Source organism: Macrobrachium rosenbergii, chromosome 14 (genome assembly GCF_040412425.1).
Source record: "Macrobrachium rosenbergii isolate ZJJX-2024 chromosome 14, ASM4041242v1, whole genome shotgun sequence".
Lineage (NCBI taxonomy): Eukaryota > Metazoa > Arthropoda > Malacostraca > Decapoda > Palaemonidae > Macrobrachium > Macrobrachium rosenbergii.
The window spans coordinates 33,264,884-33,291,184 of record NC_089754.1 but is presented as its reverse complement, the minus strand read 5'-3'; the positions used below and the strand labels follow the sequence as shown (position 1 = coordinate 33,291,184).

The window sequence follows — 26,301 nt, the reverse complement described above, 5'->3', positions numbered from 1 at the left end:
AGAGTTCTTTTCTCATTCATAAAATTCTTAATTTTCTGTTCAAAGGCTAAATTTGGAAAGCACGTTTTTCTTTCAAAGATGTCCTTACAAAATCTCAAACCACATTTCGAAAGATGACTGTTTTTAAATTTACATTTTGATGAACACCTAACAAAGGCATTGAAGTGACACAACAGATAATAAATTCCTTAACCCATTTCACAAATATTTTTCCCAGTGTTAATTTTAATTGTTTCAAACACAAACTGCAGGCCAGTTAACATTTCATAATAGCAAAGAAAAAAATTCCTGAGTTGAAATACTCATCTTCGGAATACCCCGAAATACCCATCTTCGGAATACCCCCCAAAAAACCAGGCCATCACTTTCAGCCTAGTAAATGAATAACACGGACGAGAGGGAACGAGTAATTACAGCAAATAATTACAGTTTGAGTAAATGGATACTACAGAAAGGAGGTGAAGGTTAACTGAGAACCAATTTCAGTTTTGCTCAACATTCAACAACCGGGAGGGCCGTTTGTCTGGAGCTGAATGGTCGATGGTCAGCTTTTCAATGTTAATGGCCGTTTCTTGGAAGTTCATAAATATGCAACGTTGCTATTTCAATTTGACTTTACTTTTTGGAAGGAGCATAAGTCACTGAGCATTTCAATCAAGGGTTGAACTTAATTATTAATGATTTATCCTTGTTGAAGTTCAAAAAGTCTGGTATTTTGGAAGTTCATAAATATGCAAAGTTGCCATTGCAATTTATCTTCACTTTTAGGATGGCAAATAAGTCACAGAACATTTCAATCAAGGGCTGAACTTAATTATTAATGATTTATCCTTGCTGAAACTCAAAAGTTTGATATTTTGGAAGTTCATAAATATGCAACGTTGCTATTTCACCTTGCTTTTAGGAAGGAGCACAGGTCACTAAGCATTTTAATCGAAGCGTTGAACTTAAATATTATTACTTTATCTTTGTTGAAACTCAAAAAGTCTGGTATTTTGAAAGTTCATGCATATGCAACGTTGATATTTCAGTTTAGGTTTACTTCTGGGAAGGAGCATAAGTCACTGAGCATTTCAATCTAAGAGTTGAACTCAATTACTTTTACTTTATCCCTGTTGAAACTCAAAAAGGTTGGGATTTTGATGACGTCACAGACAGCTACGCAACATTCCTAGGGCGCAACTTGTAAACAATTATCTTGACGCTTTAGGATAAGGCGTGATGATGCGTAAACACCTCACCTCCCTCCGCAGGGCAGTAACCTGTTTTGACCCTCTGAGGTCACCTATGAGCCCAAATATATATATAAAAAAAAATGAGGCCAGAGGGGGCAGATTCAAAATGGGTAGCCTGGGGCGGAGGATGAAAGAACTTCGAACACGATGCGTAAGTGATAAGGGGTTTACTAGCTGAGGTAATACCCGTTGTTGTTGTTGAGGGGGAGGAGGCGGCTGAGGAAAGAGGAGAGGGATTGAGGGTAGCAGGAGGAGGAGGAGGAGGAAGGAGGGGTAGCAGTGGTAGTCATCTGTAACAAGGAGTCTTCTTCCTCGCAGGCCAACATGAACTTCGAGGTGACCCTGGAGGAAAGAGAGCTTTCGCTCCACGCCAGGTCGGGTATATAAAAGCGAGGAGAGGCCCTCTCTCCCACACATACTCCGTAACGCCATGCTCACGCTCCTTCCTCTGCTAGGTAAGAAGAAGAAGCATAAGCACAAGCAGCAGCAACAATAACAACCCGTACTGGGATGTTCTGTGGCATCTTCATTTCCCTCAAGGGAGGTTATTCACCTTTTGGGTTCTCGCCTTATCTGGTATCTGCTCTTATCTGTTATTCTTCAGTTTCTAGTTTTTCTGTAGCAGTTTTTTTCCCTTTCTTTCAGGCTGTTCTTTAAGTTACTGTCCCCTATTTTCAATCTTCTGGTTTATTTTGTCTGCCTTTGGTATCTATTATTATATACAAATTTTATTCTAATATTTTTCTGTCGCCCTTTTTCTCTCTTTAAGTTTACTCTAAGTTATTAAGCTCTTCATTTTCCACCTTCTCTGGCTATTATTTTCAATCATTTTTATACTCGTTCTTCTGCACAGTTATCTGTCAAGTAATTGGCTATTTTAAAGATCTACAGTAGCACTAATTCACCTAATTTTTTCCTCTTCATTTTAAGGCTGCTTGCACTTTTTTTTTTTATCTAATTTCTTCTTTATTTTTAGGCCTTCCTTTGTGTTACATCCAACCTTTACAAAGTGTTGCATGACATCAAGTGAATATTTATAAGTTCCATTCTCAAGTGAATGTGTAATGTGTTAAAGAGTTACCGGATGAAGAAGAAGAAACGTTGACATTCAATTTTAAGCAGTTTTTTTTAATCTTCTCTTGTGTCAGTCTTGACAACGACGGGCTTCGCTATTGATATAATTTCCTAACAGAAACGAAAGTGGTCGTTTATATCTACTGATCAATCAAATCCCGTTTCCAGAGGCAATAATCTCCCCCTCGTTAAAACAGTGTCAGGGAAATATCGTGACTGAAGAATGTGGAGTCTTTCTTTGCGAGTTTCAGAGTTTTATTGAAAACTCGTTTTTAGTTTTTCATAAAGACGTATCATCTGATTACGCAAAGCGTGTGTTTTTAATGTTAATGTCTATTTGTTCTTTGGTGCTCCAAATAAAAACCAAATACCGAAACTCTCATTTTTTCAACAAAATACACAAACATACTTATAATTCATAATGCATACATATACACACATTACACATACAAACACACTACTTCACACTTACAGGCAAAATCACGCACGCGGGAGTACACACAACGCTGTCTCTATATACTGTATGTATGTGTATATATGTATATATTTTTATCTATGTGTTTGCGTGTGTATGTAATGTGTGTATGTATGTATGCATGTATATATATATATATATATATACATATATATATATATATATATATATATATATATATATATATATATATATATATATATATATATATATATATATATATATATATATATATATATATATATATATATATACTGTATATATATGTGTCGGGTAAACAAGGCATTTTGCTCATTCCCTGACAAGTCACAATCGAGTATCTAAGTGACAGACAACTGAGGTGCTACTGACCAAATTCATTATTCAATTTGGAAAATAACCAAGAAAGTAAAATTAAATTACTAAATGACACTTCCAAAATTTATCCACTGCGTTGTTTCAAAAGTGTTTATTCAGCCCAAAATACAGGCGACCTGACACCTACAGTATACATTGTAATAGTATACAGTTCGATCTCAGAAGGATTTTCAGCGACTTGAGAGCCGTTTTATGAACAACCCTTTATGACTCTATTAACATAAGTAGTAAATTATATACCTGGTGGTGAGACGACTCTAATGGGCAACAATCAGAGAGGAGAAGGATATGGGGCAATCAGCTTCATCCCAACTGTCCTTCAGAAAATTGAAAGGGTAACTGACTATAACACCTTCTGAAACATAGCCATACATATATATATATATATATATATATATATATATATATATATATATATATATATATATATATATATATATATATATATATATATATGCATACATACATTATATACAGTATAATACTGTATACATACATGTATACATTATATATATATATATATATATATATATATATATATATATATATATAAAATGGACGTATGTACGTATAACTGAATCACGAAAATATGGAACGTGATGAATATATAAATAAAGACAAAGTCCACGAAGGAAAGAGAAACAATGGAGTGCTGCGAAGCCTTTCAACTTGTCGTCCTTTACTTAGCAAAGTCGAAAGGCCTCGCAGCACTCCGTTGTTTCTCCTTCCTTCGTAGATTCTGTCTTTGTATGTATGTATGTATGTATATATATATAAATGTGTATGTATGTATTGTATGTATATATATACATATATATATAGTGTGAGAGAGAGGGAATCTGACTGTGACCATCATAATCGACTTACGACTCGATGCCTATTACACTGCTCTGGTCAACTGAAAAAACAATGAGACTTTAACGTTTTCAAGTTCAGCCAAGGGTAATCGAATATGGCGATAGTCGCTATGATATATCAATGACGTTAACGTTTCCTTTCTCTTCATTTCCTACTTGCACCAAATGATTTAATACTCCTTAGATCAACGAGGAAAGTGTTTCCTAAACCAAAGGTTTTTTCATCTAACCGGAAGTTTAATTCAAGTTTTCTTCTCTATTCAACGAAAACATACAAAAGCCGAATTAATAAAACAGCAAAATATCTAAGAAATTTTACCCATGATCTCACGATACATAAAGTATTAACATGAGATGTCATGCTTAATTTGAAATAGATGCCGGCTTGACAGCATCTATAACTTTATCATTTCTCATAAACTGTCACAGTTTACTCAAAACTTTATCAACTTGAAAGAAATTGTCACAGTTTATTCAAAACTTTATCCACTTGAAATAAATTCACAGTTTATTCAAAACTTTATCAATTTCAAATAAATTTTGACCGTTGTAGCTAAAAGTGACTAATTTCTGCTTGCATGCCTTTTCAAAATAACTGACGGCCTCCTATCCTAATGTAAAGATAGTGTACGAAATTTTCTTAAAATTTTCCAAGTGATTTTGGTAGGGTCAACCCTAGGACCCCTTCGTTCCAGTCGAACGCTTATCGGCGCGTCCCGTTTTCCGATCCTTCTGGACACTCCCGCACCTTTTATCATCATGGTGTGGAAATATGATGACTGTGGATTACTTTCGTAATGACGTGAACGCGGTTCTTATTACCATACCCTAGAAAAGGACCCATGTGTTTCTGTTTCCAGATTGTAAATTATATATTCGTTCATTGATATTTCTGTATCTCTGGCTAACGTATGTTTTATTCCTTATCTTATTTTTGTTATATTTCATAATACTTATACACGAAATTTATCTAAAGGTAAGGACAAGGAGGAAAACTTTACTGACCGTACTTTTTTTACTTTTAACATAGCATATTTTTGTGCAAAAACACCCAGCATCCTTAGAAGAGACGACTGATGATTACAGTTGTTTAAATCTTGCCTACTGTGGCCCAACAGATCTAAGTTACTACATGATTCACCTTTTAAAACACTTGCCTACTGTAGCCCAACAGATCTAAGTTACTACATAATTCACCTTTTAAAACACTGCCTACTGTAGCCCAACAGATCTAAGTTACTACATAATTCACCTTTTAAAACACTGCCTACTGTAGCCCAACAGATCTAAGTTACTACATGATTCACCTTTTAAAACACTGCCTACTGTAGCCCAACAGATCTAAGTTACTACACGATTTACCTTTTAAAACACTGCCCACTGTAGCCCAACAGATCTAAGTTACTACACGATTCACCTTTTAGAACACTGCCTACTGTAGCCCAACAGATCTAAGTTACTACATAATTCACCTTTTAAAACACTGCCTACTGTAGCCCAACAGATCTAAGTTACTACATGATTCACCTTTTAAAACACTGCCTACTGTAGCCCAACAGATCTAAGTTCTACATGATTCACCTTTTAAAACACTGCCTGCTGTAGCCCAACAGATCTAAGTTACTACATGATTCACCTTTTAAAACACTGCCTACTGTAGCCCAACAGATCTAAGTCACTACATGATTCACCTTTTAAGACACTGCCTACTGTAGCCCAACAGATCTAAGTTACTACATAATTCACCTTTTAAAACACTGCCTACTGTAGCCCAACAGACCTAAGTTACTACATGATTCACCTTTTAAAACACTGACTACTGTGGCCCAACAGATCTAAGTCACTAGAAAATTCCCCTTTGTAAGTATATATCTTTTTTCACTTTGTCTTCAATAACCCTCAACAACTATTTACTCCTAATCTGAAAAAAAACATTCTCTTCTTTTCATTTTGCAGTTGTGGGTGCCTTTGGCCAAGCCCTCGCTCAACAGGGCTATGGTGCCCCTCCGCCCGCTACTCCAGGATTAACCTACGGCGCCCCCGACCTTCGAGCAGCTTCCTCCAACATCAACGCAGCCAGAGGCGGGCCAGGAGGCAGCGGTGATCCCATAGCCGACCTCGCCGCCAGCATCCCAGGTGGAGGCGTCCCTGGTCAAGATTACCCAATTCTCGCCTCTGTTCCAGACACTGGATTCACTTGTGAAGCTCAAGAATTCCCAGGCTACTACGCTGACACAGCTGACCAAGCTGGTTGTCAGGTGTTCCACATCTGCCAATTCGACGGCCGCCAGGACTCCTTCCTCTGTCCAAATGGGTCCATCTTCAACCAACAGTATTTTGTCTGTGATTGGTGGTACAACGTAGACTGCTCAGCATCTGCGCAATTCATAGGTCTCAATGCAGAGATTGGACGACTTCCACAGGATAACGCTGTAGCCGCTTCTAACCGTGACGCCACACTCTCAAATTCCTATGGAGCACCCCAGGCACAACCCCAAGCCCCTTCCAGGTTATACAATTCCCCTTCCAGGTTTTAGGGGGTCGGCCCCACCCCCATAAGCTCAGGGGTCACACACAGGCTGAAATGGCGCTTCCTTTAGGTCCACTATCTCAGCCTATAGCTAGTCAACCAGGTACACCCCCATTCCAGACACTAAGCCCATCGTCTGTCCCTTTAAATTTAGCTGGTGCTAAGATTCTTCACAAACCTGTCTCCCTTCCTATACCAATTTTACAGACTAGACCAGTTCATCCCAAGTTCCTTTCCATTTCTCAAGCAACCACTGCAGATCTACTCAGACACTCACCTTTGGAAGTTCCCCAGACTCCCTCAACTATTTCTCACCACTTTTCTGAACAATCAGGTTCACTTTCATCTTCCACTTCCATTCCTCTAAATTCTTACTCATTTCTGAGAACAACTTCTGTACCTACCCCTCAAACTCCAACTCTTTCAGGACATTCCTTTACAAACACACCTTTACTTCTTTCTAGAAACACTGTCCCCGACTTATCTTCTCAATCCACTTCTCAAACTCTCTCATCAATTTTGCCTAGGTTCCCTCCACCAACTTTTCCCAACTCTAATTCTCAAACTCCACTTCTCCCACAGATCTCTCTTACAGATTCTCATTCCCATCTCTCTGGAGCAATATCCTCAGTACCACCTACTACAGTTTCTAAATCCTCTCCTGAACGTTCCCTAGTTTCTCCCCTAACTGCACCTGGAAGTTTACCACCGAATTCCCACCTGATCAGTGAGCTGCCGACTGTCCCTCCTGGTCACACGGATGCTCCCTTAATAGAAACACTGTCACGGATGAGAACCTTTCATGAATCGAAAAGTGCAGACTTAATGCCAATAGAATCTCCAGAAAGGGAACATTTTCAAGCCCAAGCTGATCACCTGCAAGCTCACTTTCACCCTCTACCGAGCAATTCTCATTCCCATTCTCCAGCTGAACCCCAGTCACTCAGAAGAGGTCTCGATGCCAGAACACAAGCCTTAGCTGCACAACAGCAGCAGTCATCAGTGAACGAAAAAATGCAATCATCCATGTTTACATCTGCTGAAGACCAAACTAGAAGCATACATACCCATGGCATAGATCAACTCAAGGAAATGCTTGGCGATCATGATTCCCCTTTAAATCACATTGCCGTAATGAGAAACCACCCCAAAATGAGCCATTCTCACCTGCTGAAAGATATGGAGAACCCATTCTCTTTCATGAGCCACCACCACCATCAGCATCCTAACAGAAAACCCACACAGACATTCTTCCCAATGCAACCGCACATGAAAGATGGACCCAACACTCCACTAGTGCAGAAAAATCCCCTAACCGAGGATGGTTTTTCTGAGCTAGGTCACTCCATGGAAACTCATGAGGATCCTCTAGATTCTATCACTTCCTCTTCTACCACTCTTGCGTTTGTGCTATCACCGACTGCCACAAAATCAACAAAGGCCCTAAGAATCTCCCCAGAGGAATCAGTTTTTCCACCAGGCACTCCAGTATCCAAAACGAATGGAAACCCAGAGTTACTCAGTGTAACGCCACAGACGTCCCTGGAAAACTCTCTGGTGGCCAGAATCCCAGACCACCTTCCAGAGGGCATCAAGACAACACTCCTCATTGACCTTCTTTTACGACTGCGCTTGTTCATCTCAGTTGACCACGAGCCCCCAAAATTCATAATTTCCTGAGATTATTCTCATGTAATATATTACCCGAGACTATTCTCAAGTAAAATATTGCTTGAGATTATTCCCATGGAAATATTCTTGTCTATTATATCTCTAGGTGAAAACTCATACTTGCATTTTTCGGGAAGCTTACACCAAGTGTTTATAATACTTATATTTTAATTTCCTTTACAGATTTCATGAAATGATAACTGTTGAGTTATATTCACTTCATCAAGCTCTCTCTCTCTCTCTCTCTCTCTCTCTCTCTCTCTCTCTCCTTGTAGTGTTATAATAATCAATAGTTTTCCTTCTACCCAAAATTATGAATCCTTTGCTGGACCTATCAGTAAATAAAAAAAAAAAGTTATTTCTTCCATGAAGAAACCCTTATAATTTTCTCAAGATATTGCAATGACTCAATATCTGCAAAGCTCATGTTTCCTTTCTCTCTCTCTCTCTCTCTCTCTCTCTCTCTCTCTCTCTCTCTCTCTCTCTCTCTCTCCATCTTAACTCCTTTTCAACTCAAACCACAAGTCCCCGGTCTTTGTCCTGTTTTTTCTCTTGTGTGTCTGTCTGTGTGTATTGTTTTTTTCTTTGCAAAGCTCTAACCTCAGTGACCCCTTTTCTTTATTGACCTCCTATTTTTCACCTTTGGCTGTTCGGCTTTGACTTCCCACTCTGCTTCGCTTGATCTCAAACCATAAATGCACTGGCATATCGTATATGCTTTCGTTTAGTGTACAACAGCCTGAATTGTGTGCCATACGACCTTTTAAAAAATTATATTGGAAAATCTGCTTGACACTGTTGATTATCTGACTTGATTTCTAATTCTTCAGTGATTGTTACTTTTTGAAAATCTGGGATTAGGATTTCTCTGCAGTTTCTATCATATAATCTTGTGCTTCTGAAGTTCTTCATTACTATAAAACTTCAAATATCTCCACCTTTTCCTCTATAACACGGAAAACATTCAAGTGTTTCACTTGGCAACATTGCAGCCACATTTCTTGCACACAGGTTGCTCTTTCTCATTTTACTTTCTATGTTAAGTATATCCTAACTTCCTCTCTTATTCTTTCCCAGTTAAAAACACTGTCTCTACTCTAGTCTGTTCTGAATTGGTGTTATTGAAGCCTCGGTCCAGCTGCTTCTGCTTAATATGTAAAACAATTCAGTAAGATTTTCTCTGTTCTGTCCTTTGCAGTCTGTTGAACTGAGAAGGCAAAATCGATTTTGATGCAGTATGTGTCTTTTTCTTTTCAGCTTAATAGCAGTTTAATATATCTCTGGAAGATGCACATCAAGTACTATGTACCATTTTCTTATTTTCACAGTTTCTTGTTTATTCAGCAGTTAAACTGCTCCTTCCACAGTCACAACAAATGCCTTCTGTTTCATTTAACTGAAATGAAATAGATTATATGAATCTGTATATGAGTATGCACAGTACACACAGCTATGACTGAGCATGTTTCCACTTCCCCAGCCACCTTCTTAAGCGTTTGTTGTCTTTTACTGAACAAAAAGAGCCAATGGCATCTTAAATCAGACTAGCACGATTGCAGAGTGTAATTAAGATGGTATTTTGACTAAGATACCCCTTGCAAATAAATACATGAAAGTCATGCAATGGTGACCTGCAATGGTGAGAACATTATCAGACAATAAATTCGATTGTGGTTTAGGCCTATATGGTAAAATTCCTTTCATTGGCAAGCAACAGCAAGAGGTATCTTAAAAACTACCTTCTTAAAAGTTGTCCCTTGGAGTATGTGACTCTCGAGATCGAAATGAAGTATTAAGCATCAGCTTTGTAACTTTCTATTATTATAATTATAATTATTTTGATTTCAGTTGTAAACTGAAACTTAAAAAAACCCCTTCCACGACGTCGATGCGGTTTCAAACGAATCCGAACGATTATAATATTATATTCTGTTGTACAATCATTAAAGTATTTTAGCTAATCTGTGGTTATAACGTTTCTGTAGGTTAACAGTATATCGGATTATAATCAATATTACTAATCTGAATTTATCTATATAATTATATATATACAATATATATAATATATACACGAAATAAATCATATATATCTATTTTTGTAGCCGAAGTAATATATTTCTATTATGTTTATGAATAAATGATTGGATCGCTTTCAGTGTATATATCTTTATTCCTTCCTTAATTATTTAGAAATGAAAAAAACTCCTCTAATGTATTCCCTGTAATACGGCCAACTGAGAAAATACACTTATAGGAGGCTAAAAGGCTTTTCGAAGATATCGCGTCAGTGATCACATAAGTATGAAAATAATGCCACTTACCAAAATATACATACATACATATACAGTATATATATATGTATATATATACACATATACTGTATATATATATATATATATATATATATATATATATATATATATATATATATATATATATATATAATATAATGACAAAAGTGATGTAGCAGACCCGACAACCCAACTTGGCTTGCTTATCCTGGGTCCAGACTCCACAAATCCCTCTCGGCCTACCACCCACCAGTGCACTCAGCTGTGAATGGGTACTGCTGTCTGCTGGAGTACAGGGAAGGGGCGTGGGGCTAGCAATCTCACCATAAAGACTGGCAAAGAAGTAACTGTATGTATATAATACACACCAATATATATGTGTATAATATATATATATATATATAGATATATATTAAATATATATATATGTAATATATACATATATATATATATATATACATACATACATACATACATACATACATACATACATACATACATACATACATAAATACATACATACATATTGCTCACATGTATGAGAGCAGGTGCAATAGTTCAGCGGTACACTACAGGGTCCGAATTAGGATCATATATATACTGTATAACCTGAACCTGTTACCCTACACTAGAGAATTAATCAAACCTGAAGATAATGTTATATGAAATGGTTATTCTGTATACAATTTTAATTGAATTGAATTGCTTTATATACAACCTGTTTAAGGACAATCAACCTAAGATAAACAAAGGACCTGGAGATTTTAATAGGTACTTCGTCGCCAAAAACGTATACTTAAAAATACTAGGTAAATAGAGACATACGCACACACACATATCACTCATCCTATATCGATCGTTAACAGCATATTTTTATTTTATCTACACTTCCTTTCATATAAGAATTACCTTACAATCTCGTTCATATTGCTAATAAGTCTTTAAACTAATATACAGTATATATATATATATATATATATATATATATATATATATATATATATATATATATATATATATATATATATATATATATATATATATATATATATCAACATGAAAATTATACATTCGTGCAAAAAGACTTTTTTTTGTTGAGAGAGAGAGAGAAGAATTCCAACGGCATCAAGAATTAAGCCAAAATTTGTCAGTTTCGACAGCATCGCAACATTTCCCAAAATTTAAGAATTTGTAGGTAAAACAGATTGCGGCATCATATAATAAGAGCAATGATTATTTCATGGCACTTCGTAAGCTTACAGGCCCTTCCTTTACGCACTCAAGTCCGTATTGAATCTCGACGACCTTGGTTATGTAAATGATATAATATATATACATATATATATATATATATATATATATATATAAATATACATACATACATGCATACAGTGTATATACATATATATATGTGTGTGTACATAATATTCTTATTGCGCTACTTCCAGTTCTCCCACGGAAGGTGAAAGCATAAGGGTCTGTAGTAAAAAGCGTACCCTAAATAAGTGCGAGGAAATCGAGATGTTAAGGGGTCATTGTGGTTATTAAACACACACACACATTATATATATATATATATATATATATATATTATATATGTATATATACATACTCAGTAGTATTTGTCTAAGAAAGCCTACTGAGGTAAAACGGACCCCAGCCACTAACTAAATAAATGTTCATAATTCTATTCTTATAATACACAGAAAACAAAAACAAATAATAAGAATATGTGTGAAGAACACCATTACAAATCCCCTTCCTAAACAATATAAATAACAGTCTGCCTATCCTAAAACGCACTACTACAAGATTAAACATAAACAGACTCTAAAAGTGTGAAGACAACAATCCCATTACAGACGCTTTTAAAAACCAACCAAAGGAATTTACGAGGAATTTACGCCCATTCCGTGCCTAAGCCTCTGACAAAAAATAAAAAGGTGAATAAAATCCAGCCGAAGGAGCATGCATTTCGCCCCGTGCATCAGAAACAAAAGCACGGAATTATTACAAAAGGTTAACCACAAAACCGAGCGAAGCTCGTAAGTTGCATTGAACTGGGATGCATTAACTTCGTTTTCGCATCGATAATCACTTCGCATGGTTATAAATCACCATAAATCACGCCTGCGGTATGGGGAATGATCGATACAGAACCCCGAGACATAAAACTTAATTACGTGACTGACGCACTCTGAATAACAAACCGAACGAAGTGAGAAAAGGAGAGAGAGAGAGAGAGAGAGAGAGAGAGAGAGAGAGAGAGAGAGAGAGAGAGAGAGAGAGAGAGAGAGAGAGTTAGTTAACAGCCCGCCAACTTTTTGTTAGCCTCATGTCCGTTGGAAAAGATTGAGGCACCTAAAGAAAACGGGTTCATTACACGGGGAACTTAGGTATTATTCCGTGTTCGATTCCGTCTAAATTCTGTAAAAGTACACGTTCACGTGGCCATTTTACAACTCAATTGCCTTATTGAGCATTGAATAATTTTTAATACGAATTAAACAATCATGAATTTCAATAATTCTACACATACCATTATTGAATTCACCCACTTACGCAAAATTATCATTTTTCAGGCAGATTCCAAATTTAACAAATATATATTCCCTCATTATTATGATTATTAATATTATTATTATTATTATTATTATTCTGAACGTAAACCATATTCACATGGAACAAGCCTATAGGGGCCACTGACCTTGAAATTCAAGGCTTCCAAATTTAACAGATGATGCAATACGAATTGTAAAAAATCATGAAAAAATTATATAATTACAAGTTTTGAAAATTTCTCTCTTTCAGCCTACATAAACATGGGCACACATGTCCTCCTGACCTCTGTACATGAGTACGACCCAACAAATTTCAAGGTTTTTCGCCCAAAAAACCTTTAAACAAACGGCCACCTAGCTAAACGACTACAAAGACACGACGGAAGAACCTGGTCGTGAAGTGCTTGAGCAAGCATATTTACATAAATACATATGCATTTGACTTCACTGCGCACGTTCTTCTGTCAGCAGCAAGCAATTTAAGAATCCATTAGGTACACATTAGCAAATCGCATTTGATAATAAACAAAAAATACTGTAAAAGACAATCACCAATTATCTCTCCCTCTCTCTCATACTTTTTTTTTTCTTAGCCTGTTGCGAGGAAAGGTACGGGAATGAATTTTATCTCACTCCTGTAAAGATTGGAATATTCAGCTGTGTTACGCTATTAGCTACAGTGAAGAGAATGAATAATTTAACGAATACCTATTAGCTATCAGCTTAGCATAAAAATGAATAACTTTATGAATAACTTGAATTTCTGCGGTGCTGAATCTGTATCCAATACGTCTCGCTGACATCTAAATTGTCTGGGCATTTGTGTAACGTCTCTTTTAGGGGGAAATAATAATAAGCAAATGAGCAAAACATCCCGATCTCCTTTGCTGTGGAGAAGAAGAAGAAGAAAGAATGGAGCTAAAGAACGTTATTATTATGATTTGGGGGAGGGGGGAACAAGGTGAGAACTGAAACGACTGGGGGAGGGGAGGGGGGAGTACCGCCAGGAGGGAGTCCCAGGGTGGATTTGCGAGAGTGGGGGGGAGTCCCGGGATGGATTCGTGAACAGTAGAAGGCAAGAATGAGAGCTCAAAAGAGTGAAAGGGACTTTTGAGGAATTCAAGGTGCGGACGGAATGACCCTCATCACTCTTGCCCTGTTCACTCCGTGAATCTCATCCTCCCACTTACATCCACAAACGGTAACCTTTTTAAACTTCTCCTCCTCCTAGCCATCCTTGGCTAAGTAGTAATGGCGCAGGCTACTTACAGCAGATCTACAGTATATTCACGGAAGGTGAGAGCATACTTCTTCACCTCACGACTGCTACGGGATAATTGAGGGGCAAGAGCCCGTGCTGGCCAAGGTCAGATTAATATGACAATATAAAAATAATTAACTTTAAAATGGCCACATGGGCAGGGAATACTTTGGCATACTCTGGTGGGCGGCAGTCACGATGGACAAGGGTATAGGCCTAGCATCTTGATCCCAAAATGACTTGCTGAGAATCTAGAGTCTGGAGCAACACCACTAAGGGGGAAAATAAATAGATAGAAGGATTATGAGCATGTGTGTGTATGTAGGTTAGTGCGCGAGCGCGAGTGCACGGAATAGCTGAGATCTCTTCTTGTTCCTAGGCTCTTTTGGCATGCTAATTACCACACATGGTTCTCTTTTCACTTTACAACATAGTGAGCAAAAAGATCACTAGAAGTACAAAGAGAGAGAGAGAGAGAGAGAGAGAGAGAGAGAGAGAGAGAGAGAGAGAGAGAGAGAAGGACGGCAAACACTGCTATATAAAGTATTGTTATTTTTGTCCGGATTGCTTCATCCAGTTGCAAAGTACGAAAGTGCAAAAGAAGGTTTTCTCAAGATTTTTTCCCTTTTCAGAATTACTTCCCATGATACGCCCAGGGTAACACTTATTTCCAATACATTATCATTTATTTCATTACTATATTTTAAAATAAAAATTACAATCTATAGCCAAACAAGTATTGTTTCCAGTTATTATGACTACAAAATACACAATATACTATCATTATTATTAAAAAATAGAAATGTTTCACAGAATGTAATGCCTTTATTTAAGTACGGAACTTAATTGAGACTGCACCTAGGATTGCAGCTTGACTTATAATAATAATAATAATAATAATAATAATAATAATAATAATAATAATAATAATAATAATAATAATAATAATAATAATAACAACAACGCTTACACATAGACGCTTTCAAAAGGTACTGTTAAATTTCAAGAGCTTAGCAAAGGCGATAAAAATGAATACACAACAATAAAGAAATAAAAAAATACAAATTAAGCAAAAGCTCAAATGTTTTATTTTACGGAAAGACTTCTGGTTATCCCGTAAACCTAGACCTATACATTTTTCAAGAAGCCAGAGTTATAGACCTACAGTATATCTGACGTCATTACCTCCTCCTCTATTTCACGAGGCTTAGGATATACAGTACACTCTCACTATACACATGCAACTCCATACAAGACTGACACTTAAATACGTATAAAAGCTCGCCACAAGCACACACAAGCTGTAAAAGGCGGTATAAACACCTGCGTTTGGATCGTAAATATGACAGTTAACGTTGTCGTATCTTTTTACCACTTCCTGCATGGCTCATCGTGCAATTACGATGCTCTTATGGGCTGTGAGTCGATCATTTGTCAATGTCCATGAGCAAGGGAACTTATAACGTATATTACTGATTACAAAATGACTAAATCCCCTGCTTGCTGGCTTGCTTCGTTTCTGAGGCAGACGCTCTTCTAATATAATTGTTACCCTTGACGTGAGATGCCTCGCTCATAGAAAACGGAGCTGCATCAGTGAACTTTTTTGGAGATGAATGTAAATTATGCTAGAGAGAGAGAGAGAGAGAGAGAGAGAGAGAGAGAGAGAGAGAGAGAGAGAGAGAGGTTTGCCATACTGTGCATATAGAAAAGGCATTTATGCTTTACTCTAGAGATCGCTGGACCAATTTCAATCACTGCAAATATACGGCAAAGAACCTCATTAGTCTAACGCAAGCATTAGACTAACCATTACTATTTTTCAATTGGATTGGAATCCCAATCATATATAAATTCTCTTCAAATTATAAAGTGAGGTAAAGCATTTACGGCACAAGCCCAGGCACTAAAGCCAATATGTAAAGCCCAGGACCTATTTTAAGTATGTCTTGATAAAAATATATTCCTATGGCTAGCCATACACACAGCGTTGAAGACTCGGTTAACTAGACCTGAATGTAGAACTGTGAAGTACCGTGCTTATTTCACATTAAAAATTCTTGTAGAGTAACATTACAATACGAAATCTATTTTTTTAATGCCATCAGACTAAGAACACTTTCTTTTTTTAATATTTACAGTCTATCGTTTTTTCTTACTGACTGAGACATTAAGAAAACGGACCAATAGACCTCCGTACGAATAAACCGCGCAAGCACACACACACACACACACACACACACACACACATATATATATATATATATATATATATATATATATATATATATGTGTGTGTGTGTGTGTGTACTTTATGTATATAATATACACACGCGACTGAAACTGCCTAAAGTACTTAAGTCATGAAATTCCATCCACGTAACGAAGCGAGCGACACTAGTAGTTATGACGCCAGAAGAACCCCAACATTTATTTAATGAATAAATTCCATCCAAGTTAATCGAGTGAAAATGCATCATTAATTACAAAAGGATAAAATTCCAGGATTCCAAACACCAAGAACTACCAACTACTACTCAACCAACGGGAACACTGAAGAATGCGCTTTCGAAATCGTTTCTCGGAAGACAGATGTTATACGGTTTCCAAAGGGTTCGAATCAACCATCTTGATGTTTAGGTTTCACGTTTCTTTGATATTTCGCCAAGAAAGATTACCCACGTTCCATTCAGTGGCAACTTGATATGATATTTAAACGTGGGTCTAGGGAAAGTTTCGTGAACTAACCGGCTACTTTGGAGGCAACTGGATGTAAACAGTAGTTTTGAACTGACATTGCCAGCAATATGAGGGTCACGTCTCTGAAAGTTGCTGGGATGTGTTTTATTATTTTCAACTTAGCTGGATTGGATGTACTTTCTCAATCGTTGTATGTGGTACTAAGGAATAAAAGCATATGCTAGCACGCATGCACGCACGCATGCGCACAGTGAGTGTAATACACACACACACACACACACACACACACACACATATATATATATATATATATATATATATATATATATATATATATATATATATATATATATATATGAAAGGACTGTGTGCCAAGTACTTTCGTGTATGTAAAAGGATTAACCAACATGGATCAAGGATTCCAAAATACTTAATGGCTACAAGTAAAAATGGGATCATATCCTGATATTTTTCAATGTTCTAAATACACAGGCACATATATACACACACCACAGCCCTATATACAGTAGTATGCAGAAAGAACCTGCTTTGAGCCAACTTAATTCTTAAGTGCACTACAATACCTTTCCTCTACATAGTATGCAGAAACAATCTGCCTTAGAAACTCTTTCTTAGGTACACCCACAATACCTTGACTCTATATAGTATGCAGAAAGAACCTACTTCAGGCCAACTTAAACCTGTGGTACACGCACAATACCTTTGCTCTATATAGTATGCAGACATAATTTGCCTTGGGCCAACTTATTCTTAAGTTCGCCCACAATACGTTTGTTCTATACAGTATGTAGAAACAATCTGCCTTGGGGCAATTTTACTTAAGTACACCCACAATACCTTTGCTCTGTATAGTATGCAAAAACAATATGCATTGGGTCAACTTTTCTATTAAGTACACCCACCATACCTTTTGCTCTATCAGTACGGTGCGCAGAAACTGTCTCCCTTGGTCCAACTTTTTTATTAGTACATCCACCATATTGAGGAGATGAGAAAGGAGGGTGAAGGAGTAGATGGGGGGAGGGAAAGGAATAGGAAGGAGAGAGGACAAATCCTTTATTATTTGATATCGTCACTTTCTCGTGATCTTAAATGGAAAAATAAAGTCCGCAGTAGTATGTGTATAACAATATACTATATACATACTAATGCGGACTTTTTTTTTCCGTTTAAAATCCTTTATTGTCTATTCTCTTACTAACTCGCCCTAAGCCCTATCTAAAAACAGTCTTGAGTAATCTTGTGTATTGAACAGGTTACATAGCACAAGTCCAATCAGGTTTCTTCTTGTTATTAAATGTGTCCATTGATCCGTTATTGAATAAAACCACCAAGCTGGCCAGGAAAAAGGACAGATATAAAATTCACTAAATAAAATTCGATTGGTTATCTCTGTATGTGGAAAAATCCTGGTCAGCTTTTCACTTGGATTATTATCATTCAGATGAACTTATTCATATGGAACAAGCCATCTGATTGTGGGACACTCACCAACCCCCGCCACCCGCCCCAAACTGAGATAAAGAAATATGAAAATACATCAAATCCCCACCTGAAAAGTTCAGTGGATATTTCAAAGATTCCTTCATGTTACGTTTCTTTCTTTATCCAGTCTCCACTTCTTACGTCAATCCCATACCTGAATGGGAAGCAGTAACCGTTTACGTGGAAAAACCAAGTGATTTGGTATTCTTAAGATGCCACGCAGGTATGGCTCCCCAGAACACGCTCTCTCTCTTTTTACTAGGTTACTCACGATCTCTTGAGAATAAGTAATGTTAAATAATTCGGGAAATACGGGCGAAATGGTATTACAAATTTTGAAAGTCAACGGCATAAAGGATTAACCAGCATGGAATAGGATACCAGTGGATCCAGAATTCCAAAATACTTTGTGGCTACGAGTAAAAATGGGATTGTATCCTAGTATTTTTCAATGTGTTAAATTCCTTAAAAATTCTCTATTATCGTGAAGGTTCTAGGTAAATACGCAAAGCAACTTCTCGTTTATTGCTTCAGGTATAAAAATATATCCATAAATATAAATATATCCATCGTTTGGCGCACATGACCACACATTGACATGAGATTTCGTAAGTGAAAAGTGAAAGTCGACAGGAGTCCTCAGGAAATCCGGGTAACATCGTCAGCCTTAAAATCTTGCAGGGGAGGAGTACAGCTGGTTAGGGGCCTGGGCTTGAGCCTGAGGGGCGCCGTAGGAGTTCGAGAGGGAAACACCAGAGGCAGCTCCTACAAGGGCATCGTCAGACACTTTGCCGATCTCGGCGTTGAGTCCGATGAACTGCTGGGAGGCGGCGCAGTCCACGTTGAACCACCAGTCGCAGACGAAGTACTGCTGGTTGAAGATGGTGCCGTTGGGGCAGAGGAAGGAGTCCTGACGGTCGTCGAACTGGCAGATGTGGAAGACCTGGCAGCCGGCTTCGTCAGCGGTGTCAGCGTAGTACCCTGGGAACTCCTGGTCGGCGCAGGAGAAGCCGGTGTCTGGGACGGAAGCCAGGATTGGGTAGTCCTGCCCAGGGACGCCTCCGCCGGGAATGCTGGCTGCTAGGTCAGCGATTGGGTCGCCGCTGCCGCCTCCTGCTGCGACTCCAGTTAGGGTGGAAGCTGCTCCCTGGAGGTCTGGAGCGCCGTAGGAGTAGCCATTTCCATTGCCATTTCCATTCCCATTGCCGTTACCATTCACTGGAGGAGCACCATAACTGCTGGAGAGGCGGTTGGCAGAAGCCACGCCCACTATAAACCCATAAAAGAAAATTAACGTGCGTGACAGATTATTATATTTCAAATAATTACAGATGATCAAATTTAGGTGATCACAGATTACTGCATTTTAAATAGTTACATAAGGTTAAAACTGAAGTAATAAGAAATATAAACGTACAAGCTAACATAAGCACGAGATAATTTCTTTTTTATATTTGCAGAGCACACATGATATTCCAGCATGAATGCATGACATTTGATCTATAAACACACACACAAAAGACTTTCCTAGAGGAAGGCTGCTCACTTTGCTCACTAATCCTTTTCAAGACTTTCCAGCAATTCTTTTATGACCAGTAATTCTTTTTAAGGCTTTTAAGATTTTTTTTTTATATCAGTAATCCTACTTAAAAATTTTTACCAATTACTTTTCATTAGCAATGATCCTTTCAAAACTTCACCAATCTTTTTATAATACTTTATAATACCTGTCCAATACGGTAATTCTTTTTGAAAAAGAGAGAATCTACTTGAAGCCTTATCACAGCATCTTTTAAAAAACTTTTTTGAAATTACTTTTTTATTATCAATAATCTTTTAAAACTTCGGCAATCTTTTTATAATACTTCATACTACTTATCCATTACTGTAATTCTTTTTCAAAAAGAGTAAATCTATTTGATGCCTTACCTCAACACTTAAAATCTCATTCTTTCTAACAGAACAATCCATGTTGAAATGTTAAATCTTATCTCAACATCTATGTGAACAAAAGAGCAACCCATACCGAGAACAATGCAGAAGAAGGAGAGCGGATTCATGGCGATGCTACCGGAAGGACCGACGGGAAGAAGATGATGCTTTTCGGAGCCCTGCCAACCATATATATACCGAATGTGAACGAGACAGGAGAGGAGAGGGCCAGCACCAGCATCATCGGAAGCCTAGTAGTGGCCCTCGACGGGGCACTAGGGAAAGTGCCAGATGGTAAACAAGGTCACACACACACACTCACACACCCCCGCAAGGAGGAGGAGGAGGAGGAGGAGGAGGAGGTCATCATTACGCCCCGCGACCCAGCAGAATACATACAGAATTGCCCCTGGGGTCAAGCGCTCTTCTCCCAACTTGGTTCCAGTAACTGACGGCAGACGAGAGTCAATCATTGCGATTCTTCTTCTTCTTCTTCTTCTTCTTCTTCTTCTTCTTCTTCTTCTTCTTCTTCTTCTTCTTCTGTAGGACGTTATTCCTTGACGATCAGTTGGCATCTTTGTGGCGTCGGAATCGTGTTTACCTTTGTACGTCTTGCTTAAGCGGGAGAATTCTTGAACCACTTTTCACAATTACGTGCAAATTATTCTTTTACGCTTTCAGACGTAGTTTCAAATAAATTACGCTTTACCTACGTACGGTTATTCGTAACGGACATTCGTAAGTGTTCTAAGGACTTACATTGCCAAAATAAATAAACAGATATATAAGACGGATATTAAACATATACACTTCCAACTTGAATGCAAATGTGGCCTCTTACAATCCTAAATACGTGCACTTTAACATAAACTCACAAATACACAATCACATTTATATACGTACAATATACATTAACAGTATCTAGAAATCCCTTTGTAAATTATTCCAGTTAGTGACAGGCTGTCTTAGTAAAATTTGGTCCCACTGTCTATTCTCAAAAAGTGTCTTATTCTCAAAAAATGTCTCATTCTTAAAAATTGTTTTATTCTCAACAAATGTCTTATTCCTAAAATCTGTCTTATTCTTCAAAACAGTCTTATTCTCAAAATTGAATTATTCTTAAAAACTGTCTTATTCTTAAAACTTTCTTATTCTTAAAAGCTGTCTTATTCTAAAAAATGTCTTATTCTAAAAATATCTTATTCTTAAAAGCTGTCTTATTCTCAAAACTCTTATTCTCAAAAAATGGCTTATTCTTAAAAACTGTCTTATTCTCAAAAAATGTCTTATTCATAAAATCTGTTTTATTCTTAAAAACTGTCTTGTTCTCAAAAGATGTCTTATTCTTAAAATTTATTTTAAGAATACATTTCTTTTATTCTTAAAAACTGTCTTAATCTTAAAAGCTGTCATACTCACAAAAACTGTCTCATTCTTAAAAGCTGTCTTATTCTCAAAAACAATTTTGGCTTTAGAGCCAAGAAGAGTTTTCAAACTCAAGATAGATACTGAAAGGCTATGAACGGGCTAAAAAGTACTCGAATAAGTAGTTGAGAGAGAGAGAGAGAGAGAGAGAGAGAGAGAGAGAGAGAGAGAGAGAGAGAGAGAGAAATTTAATTGATACCATAGTAAAGCCAAAATCGAGTGGTAGGGCGGAGCTAAGGTAGATTAATACAGAAGTGTCAAATAAACGAAATTCATAGTCAATAAATTGTACTGAACAGGGACTTCAAAATTTTTTTATATAGGTTTGCCCCAGATTTTTTTTTTATTCCTCAACTAAAAAGTTGTCCATTCCGTTTTCATTACCATAAGATTACAAAAACTTGGACGTATCTCAAATGTGGCATAGTTTTTGAAGAGTGTTGCCGAATGTACTGTTGGGTGAAGAAGTCTTCTAATCTCATTTAAGTCAACAAGACGATGGAGCGTCCCTTTAAAGCACGTTCAAGAGCCCAAGCAAAGAAGTCCACTACAATGTTTTCAAGTTTTTTCAGCAAGGGGAAAAAACCGGACTTTTGATATATCTCTTTTTTCACCAAGTTAAAGAAGAGCATTCTCTACAAATAATGGTATAGGACAAATCCAACCAACATTATAAGGCTATAGAGCTAAAAGTAATGGGAGTTTTATATCTTAAAACCCCAGGGAGCATGTTTAACCCTCAACTAAGATACTGAAAGGAATATCTGATATAGAGCACGGCCCATTGAAATGAATGAAGCAACTAAAATCAGAGTCCAATGACAATGGAAATTCGATCCAACTGCAATAATTCGCTCCTATCTACTTGCACTAGAGGACAACTGAAAAGAAATCTACGCAGGCAAGTCTTGTTACAGACGAGAGTGCAAATCAAGATGATTATGTCTGTGTGACAGTCAGGGATAATTAACCTTCGGGAAGTGGTGTGGACGAATGAAAACAAGTATGATAAAGATAATTATGAAGAGATTTAGAACTTAGCAACATCCTAAACACACAAATATATATATATATATATATATATATATAAATATATTTATATATATAAATATATATAAACATACAAATATATATACATATATATATATATATATATATATATATATATATATATATATATATATATATATATATATATATATATATATATATATATATATATATATATTTAATCTGTAAAGACAAGTAAAACTTTCCCTGACATCTCATCTTTCTTAAAGTGTTTGATAAACCCGCTGTTCATATCAGAATCAAAGTCATTCTTTGTTAATTATTCTGTTCTTTAATGAAAAGCCGTCATTTCTGAAATTCGTAATGAAATTAAAAGATTTTCTTCAAACCTTCTTCCAGAAAAAGAGGGAAAAGAAAACGATTCACTACATAAACACACACACACACGTACATGTAAAAACAAGTTGAGTGACGGATTCATACCGAGTCGACCTTCGGCGAACTTCCACAAGATCTGTTGCAGCGTTTCCAAAGAGTCCCCAAGTTTGCACAGGAATTCCCTTCTTTACTATAATTATAATTATGTATAATTATACATATAATTATAATATATGCGCATACATATAATTAGAAAAAGTGGTGAGGAATTACTCCAAATCTCAACATCTGCTGGTCGTCACTGACATTCCAAGGAATCCTCAAGACTTCCTGAAGACAAGAGCTGCCCAGCGGAGACGAAAATGTCCCCATAATCCAGACGCGTCAGGGGTCAGATTAAAAATCCAGGGATAACTCAATGTCTATCGAGATGAACTGAAGGACAACTCGAAAGTTAATTTACAACAGATAGAAAGAAATGAAGAGAAAGACTCGTGGATGCTTTTTGGAAGAGAAAATTCTACAAGATCATTAAAGAGCACTCTGCTTTTAGCGGAGACATGATTAACTTCCAGACGAAGAGGAAACCATGGCAATGCCGATGTAGGAGACACAACAAGGACGAGTTCTGTGAGGGGAAATCATTCCTGGAGATGGCGGTGGAGGCTTCTAATGACGTGACTGAGAGGTGCAGCAGTCCGTCGGGCTTGAGAGAAGTTCAGTGCCTTTCACATATGTGAAATAATTTTTTCTTTCCTGCTATTGTGTGCCTATTTCGCATATACCGCAGTGGCAACCTCTGGCGTGGCGTAAAAACCCGTAAGTTCCGTGGCGACAAAATATGCGAAATGGGTTTAACTTTCCAGATTGGTGACCAACACCTTCTGAGGAGTGCAGTGTGGCAGGAGCTCAGGCACCGAGGAACACCTTCAGGTTTATGCTGCACCTCTCCTGACTGCGATTTGGAACGCTTTCCACCTACAGCCTAACACTGTGGAATGATTGGTTTCGGGACTCTGCAAAGGAACCAAGTGTTTTCCATATAAAGGGAGGGACGCCTTAGATACTGGCTAGCTGATGGAGCTGAGAATGGGGAAGGGCCCATCCCTGGTAAAAATAAACCCCCATTTCGATGATGCTCTGTTGGCAAAGATGCCCCAGGGGTGAGATCACTTCTGATCGGCAAAGGCCACACTCTCATCTATCTATCTATCTATCTATCTATCTATCTATATATCTATATATATATATATATATATATATATATATATATATATATATATATATATATATATATATATGTATAAACATATATATATATATACGGAGACCAAGGGCAGATGGAGTGGAAGACAAACAATCAACAGTTTTTATTGTGGCCGACGGCGTTTCGCAATAGTCCATTGCATCTTCAAGCTGCAATGACACATATAATTTTGTTTCATAAAAAAGAGACGTTACTACATAAAATTATAAAGCTAAAAATATAATAAAAAAATAAATAAAATGAAAATACATTTCTTAAAATATCTTAAAACAAACCTACCCAGTCACTTTTTAGCCATGTACTGGGTAAGTTTGTTTTGAGATATTTTAAATCGATATATTTAAGTTTATTTTTATCATTACAATGGAGTTTTATGTAGTGACGTCCTAACAAAGTAATTTCAAGAACAATTGGTTTTTAACTACTGCAAAAGCAAATTTAAGTGGCAGGCCCCCTCCATCTGTTAATACAGATATCACATGGGAGAGTGTTTCTGAGACTCATCTATGGTGATCTTAATATTTAATCCAAGACCTTGGTCTATGGTTTTCAATGTTATGACTCTTTGAGTCAGAAGTTATATAGCCTATTCACTGGTTTTGTTGTATATCTATATATATATATATATATATATATATATATATATATATATATATATATATATATATATATGTAATTATTACGACTACAATGCCATCTTAACTTCTCGATTTCTTCACACTTTCTAGGTATGCTATGCCACTACAAAGCCTAAGATCTAAATGAAGAACCAGACTAAGAACTGTTGATGCGTGTGGTAGGATTCGAACCCACTAGCGTCGGAATTTCTTCAATTTTGTTCTACATCCGGATCTTAGGCTTTCTGGTGCCGAAAGTATCCAAAAGCTGCCGGGAAATTTTCGATGAGTTAAGAAGGGTAATTTGGTCATTAAAATGGACACAATTTTCCTAATATAATAATTTCAAGAATAATTGGTGTTTACTATTATAGAAGCAAATTTGATTGGCAGGTGGAGCTAAAACTGATATCATATGGGAGCATTTTCTGTGAGACTCATCTAGGGCGATCTTAAGCCTTTTAATACAAGACTTTAATCTATGGCTTTAAATTTTATGATGCTTGGCCATTTGAGTCCAAAGTTATTTAGCCTATTCACTGGTTTTGTTGTTTCAATATATATATATATATATATATATATATATATATATATATATATATATATAAATATAATATATATATATATATATATATATTATATTCAGAAGTAATATATAATAATTCAATCCGTTATTGAATGGTAGTTTACTGGTTCATGAAAAACAGGCCGATCTTCAAAAACTAGCTTCTCGATGCAACAAAATATAGTTCTTTCACCCACTCCTGTTGCAACAGCAACAGTCACACCACCCATCAATCTTGATGTATCAAAAGTCTGCCTTTATTTTCCTGCTGAAAGCATTTGAAAACATTGCAGGCGACTCCTTCCTCAGGTGGGCGGTTAAACGTGCTTTCAAGGGACTGATGACTCTCCGTTGAATGAGATTGGAAGACGTCTTCACCACACATTGGCAATCAAGTCTTGAAAGTCAAAACCCTACCGCCTAAACTTTAAACAGAAAATCAGAAAATGTCCTTTACAACATCTGAGGAATGTTTTACTGGGGCAGTGGATTGTGGAAATCAATTTAGTTGATGTATGGAAAAACATTCCTGAAAACACGACCGCCTGTAAATGACAGTTTGTATATTCATTCTGGCCCCAAACCCAA

General features: G+C 36.9%; 3 protein-coding genes across 3 annotated transcripts in view; 1 reads left to right on the top strand and 2 right to left on the bottom strand.

The window, feature by feature from the left end:
* The window catches only part of LOC136845605 (dynein intermediate chain 2, ciliary-like), a 187,653-nt gene that overhangs the window by 149,208 nt on the left and 12,144 nt on the right, over nucleotides 1-26,301 (bottom strand). The window lies entirely within an intron of this gene.
* LOC136845885 (uncharacterized) lies at nucleotides 1,437-6,535 on the top strand. Its single transcript, XM_067116323.1, has 2 exons — nucleotides 1,437-1,690; nucleotides 5,955-6,535. Exons 1-2 carry the CDS (start codon nucleotides 1,666-1,668, stop codon nucleotides 6,533-6,535), a joined length of 606 nt encoding a protein of 201 aa, XP_066972424.1. The 5' UTR covers nucleotides 1,437-1,665.
* LOC136845604 (uncharacterized) lies at nucleotides 19,029-20,765 on the bottom strand. The gene is made up of 2 exons (XM_067115764.1): nucleotides 20,545-20,765; nucleotides 19,029-19,787 (listed from the first exon to the last, which is right to left on the bottom strand). The coding sequence occupies exons 1-2, from the start codon at nucleotides 20,576-20,578 to the stop codon at nucleotides 19,186-19,188; spliced, it is 636 nt and encodes a 211-aa protein (XP_066971865.1). The 5' UTR covers nucleotides 20,579-20,765; the 3' UTR covers nucleotides 19,029-19,185.